Source organism: Montipora foliosa, chromosome 6, assembly GCF_036669935.1.
Source record: "Montipora foliosa isolate CH-2021 chromosome 6, ASM3666993v2, whole genome shotgun sequence".
Classification (NCBI taxonomy): Eukaryota; Metazoa; Cnidaria; class Anthozoa; order Scleractinia; family Acroporidae; genus Montipora; species Montipora foliosa.
In genome coordinates, this window is record NC_090874.1 from 65,426,765 (window position 1) to 65,431,764 (window position 5,000).

The following is a 5,000-nucleotide window of genomic DNA, read 5'->3' on the forward strand; positions in this document are numbered from 1 at the left end:
TCGCCTGGGTGACTCGTAAACAAAATGACCATGTTGTTGTTGTCGTCGTTGTCGTCACGCATGTGACAGGCATGCGCACTTATAGTTCACGTATTATTTAGGACGCGAAACCATTTACATGAACACAGGTCCCGGAGAAATGTATTTTTGCGCCTAATTGATGATGTCATGGCCCCAGCAGATAGCTGTTCCATTTCATTTTAGTTTTGTATTTTTGGTGGTTTTGTTGACGTTAGCATACGTCACGCTAATCAACCTCCTGATAATTCAGCTAAACAATGTCAAGCTCCTTGAAGCTATCCACGACAGGTTGGACCATTTGATGTTATGCAAAAGTGTAACGAAATGATACATGAAATGATCATGTACTGAGCTGCGGATATGAAATCAAGTAAAGCTATGACCCTTGCAGTTATGGACGCAATTTTAGCAATTGCGTAGAGACGACTGAGAAATTCAGGACGTCAACGGGGTTTTGAACCCGTGACATTGCGCTACAGGTGCGACGCTCTAACCAACTGAGCGATGAAGCCTTTGACGTTGGGAGCTGGTCATTGTGGGTTCTAATTTTCCCGTGAGGAATGAATAAATGAACGAAATGGTATATCAAATGTATCATATACTGAACTGCGGATACGAACGTCATAGGGTTAATAGCTCAGTTGGTTAGATCGTCGCACCGGTATCGCGAGATCACGGGTTTAAACCCCGTTGAAGTCCTAAATTTTTCAGGCTTCTCTACGAAGTTGCTAAAATTGCTTCCATAGCTGCGAGGATTATAGCTTTGCTTGATTGTTTGATTTTTGAAGAATTTTATGACGCAATGAACGGTTTATCTGAAGCTGCACCATTCTTTGTTTGGATGAGCTATTTGATATTGTAATTTTACCGCGTGCTATTTCGCGCAATCCTGTGTGTCACTTGATATCCTCTCTGACCATTGGACACAACAGTCAGCTATTTAACACATCGCTTCGGCATTTGACTTTAGGCTCCACTATTTTACATTATATTGTACTGTTTGAACAAAGAAAGCAACCTAGCCTATCTCCGCTTTGAATGAATCATTTGGTTTTCCTCAGAACTGTAAGTGAAGGATAATGTCTGAGCTCCAAGGCCTTCTTACTGTTCTTACCGAGCGTGTATTTTTAAAAGGGGACCTCTCTTCCGACTAATGAATAATTTTAAACCAAACAAATAGAATGTTTACAATCAAAACTTTGCTCGACAATGTTCTCCAAAATAGTGTATGGATAGAAAAAAAATGAAGTTTAGAATCACTTATTTTCACTATCAAATTTCTCTGGCGCCGCCATCTTGAATAATTTTAATGCGTTATATTGGAGTTCAGGCGGGCGAAGCACCATGGGTAAGATATTTTGGGAAATCTATCGATGCGAGAAGACGTCAACTACGCCCGCGCGTTAAGACTGTCGGGGTGGAGGTGGGGAGGCAAGACAGCCTCTGGGGACGGGAGTGTTCGGGCAACTTTCCTTGGTGGGAAATCGCGTGGCGGCGTTGCATTTAGCAACCCGCGTTTTTCTGGCGGGAAATCATATTAGTGATAACCGGAGCCTCCTGGTGATAAGCAATCGGAAACGAGCAGGAAAGAGCACGAGAGAAGTGGCGACAAAATTTGAGAAAATTAAGCAAGGAAAACCTCGAGAGAAGCCGAGGAAGAACAAAACGAGAAGACTTCAATGAAAAATATCGTAGAGCTGAAAGAAATAGAGCGAGAGACAAAACACTTATTTACAACGGTTAGCTTTCAGGTAATGTTCTCCTTCTTAACGCATGCCTCGCTGCCTCACATATTTTGGAAACTTCGCCAAAAAACGAAGAAGGCCTCAAAACGTTTGCAATTCCGTATTGACAGACACCAACGCTCGAACCAACTTTGTTTAGGTTGAACTATTTCAAACTCTTGCATATTTGGTGGTAACGGCGGCCAATATCACGTTCGCCGTTTTGGCCAAAGCATAGGAACTATGAGAATGCAATTGTCAAACACGCTCTTTCGTCTCAGTAAACCAAAATGGCTTCTGATTGCGTGATTTACTGGGCTTTATATCGCACAAGCTACACCTAAAGAAAGAGTCAGGAATTGAGAGTAATTCAGTCCTTTATTTTGGAGCTATGATCCAACATTCTACAACTTGTTCAATTTAATAATCTACTGAGATCCCAAGCGAAGGTTAATTGAGTTTCTTTTTATCGTTTAACTGTACCAATGTTGTTATTTACTTTCCGAACCAAGGGAACCCTCGTTTCTGGGTAACAAGTCCACGTGAGATCCACGGGAATCCCCTTTTCATGGCCTGCTGGAGGTGTGCGGCGTGAAGCATGGCGGAAACAATTCTGCTTGTAGGAGCCCTTTTTTCCAAAGTGCTACAATCTTCTGGAATTTTCCACATCTCAGGATCCACAGATTTTCTCAAATCAAGGAAACTAGGAAGACGAAAGCGGAATAGAGTACTGACACGTCCATTGCTTATTTCGTGTTGATTGACTACTTTCATCGACCTTTTATGCCGTTCCTTTTTTTGAGGGGTTGTACAGGAATTTGGGGAAGGAGGGGGGGGGGGGGGGGGTGAGGGTGTCTTTGTCTTTGCCTAAGTAAAATGGATACTTATTTCAGGGAAGCATGGTAAAGTCCTATGAGTAAATAACATAAATAACATAAATAACATGCATCTTTTTTAACGTAAAGCCTCCACTCAGTAAAACATAAGCATGAAGGCATAAAGGGTTGGAGAAAGCAGTCAATTGCCCCTCTAAAGAGTAACCCACCGAGGGTTAATTGCCTCTCTTGAGAGCCACCCCCCGTAACGCGTATCTATATAAAGTAGAGCGACTTTCATATGGCCTTGAGAAAGTGTTCACAATTTGTTTCACGGACCAATGTTTGGCAAGATCAAAACAAACTTTCTCCTTATTCCCGCCAAGGAAACAGTAAACAGTTCGATTGCCCAATCACGTTACTGCATTTCAAATGACGTTAAAGCGAAACTTTCCAGAAAGTTCCATGTTTGCTTCCGTGTTCGCTAAGCCAATGAAAATTCACGCTCGTTTTTCGATAAGGCAGTTATAATTTTGCATTTTTGTTTACGTTCTGTTTTTACGAATATTTTCTAAGGTCATTTGAAAGTCGTTCAATAGTCCTGAGATATTCTTACCTGTTCATGTGTAAGTTAGCTTGTGGTGTGTGATTTAACTGGTTCGTTCGTGCCTAAAGATTGTTTTTCGTCAACACATCCTTCAGGCACTAACCTTACTAACCAACCGCGAGATTCACACCTGGGGAATATTGGCCCGAGGTCGTGGCAATACGGACCAAACTTAGCGAAGTCCATACAAAAACGACCGGTGGCCAATATTCCCCAGTACGGTCTCGAATAAGTGAGGTTGGTAAGTTGTTCCTTGTATAGCATCGTTTTTTTGAGCAATAGGACACTTCTCCGCTTGGTGAATGTTCGTAATCTTCGTTTTCCGTCAGCGAACCTTTTACATGTAAAAACTAAATTCCGCTCGCTATAATTGTATTGTTGTGATGAAAAAAGAAAAACAGAAATCAAATTCCGCTGTTATTAAATACGGAAACGGACTGTTTCCATGGTAATGCTCCGTACTGTAAACTCCCGACCGAAAACCAACCAATCAGAGTGCTCAAAGATAAAGAAGGAAATACACTACTAAAAAATATGTCTTTCGTTTTCTGTTTAATAGTAACAGAGTACAGAGAGTCGTAGGTGCAGCTCTTGTGAGGTGAATTCCGTTTTTTCTTTAAGTATGCTCTTGTCACGAAAAAAAAATTACCCTTTTAACGTAAGGATTTATTTGTACACTCTTTTCTCACTATTTCGGAATAAAGATACTGCGAACGAAGAGTTCCGAGGAGATTGTGGCCGCGTAAAAATTGGGTCGAGGGTTGAGGGATTTGACCACAATGCTAGAGTCCGTCGATAATGCGGAAAACATCTTCGAAACCCTTTTTGTCACTATAATGCTTGAAACGCTAGCAAAGGACTGGCGAGAAAATAGGGACCTTTAGATAGGAGTGCGACGACAACTACGAGAAGGAGTTTTCTGTACTGAGCACGCGCACTTCAAACGAGTTCGGCCTCCAAACCTTATGCGCATGCCCTTTACGGAAAATGCGTACTCTTAGTCGTCGTATTCCTCCTCCGATCTAAAGGTCCCGAATTACGTTTGTTAATGAAGATCAAAGTAATGATCTTCATTAACAAACAGTCAGTCTCAGTTCATTTACATCGATCTTATGGATACGAAGGACCGAAGATCACCACTTGTGCAAGGGGGATTGGAAATTCTAGTCAAAGTTGTTTTTAAAATGGAGGCCACGACAGGGAAAAGGAAAATAATTAACAAATATCATTAACTGATTGTTGTCGCTAGTTAATTACAAGGAGACGGATGGGAATTACCCTGCGATTAGGTGTTCTTTTCTTTAGTGAAGGCGCGTATATAATTATTTTCTCGCCCTCTCAGGTTAGATAGGAATGGATTATTTGACGACTGCATCAAGGATGTTTTACAGAAACTACAGTAATTTTGACCTTAAGCAAGGACCACGACGATGGCTACGAGAACGCAACAAAACAATAGGTTTAATTTAAAAAAAAAGAATAGTTCTGCACGCCCTGCACGTGCGTTTTACAGGTTAATACATTTCTTTGCAATTCTCGTCTTGACAACGACGTGAAATGATCAAATTTGAGATCATGTGGAGGGCGAGAGCCCCTGACGATGAATTTCAATTTGCTCTCTAAACAACCACACCGTTCTCATCAATTTTATATTTGGAATTTGTTCTCACACTTTCTAAGCAGAGCGACTTGGAGCAATCGCAAAATTATTACAGTGACGGGAAATAATATTTTTAGACAACGTTCTTGTAGCTGTCGTCGTCGTCTTTGCTTAAGGTGCCTAGTATTATGATTCAGACGACGAGAGCTCAAACTAGAGAATCTAACGTCGAT

At 41.4% G+C, this 5,000-nt stretch overlaps 1 protein-coding gene across 1 annotated transcript in view; it reads right to left on the minus strand.

Annotated features, from left to right (window-relative positions):
• Positions 1 to 2,104: 2,104 nt before the first annotated feature.
• Positions 2,105 to 5,000, minus strand: part of LOC138006173 (uncharacterized) — a 7,884-nt gene continuing 4,988 nt past the window's right edge. The window contains exon 6 of the mRNA XM_068852324.1: positions 2,105 to 2,448. Coding sequence (XP_068708425.1) covers positions 2,241 to 2,448 — 208 coding nt within the window. The 3' untranslated portion in view covers positions 2,105 to 2,240. The remainder of the gene's footprint in view (positions 2,449 to 5,000) is intronic.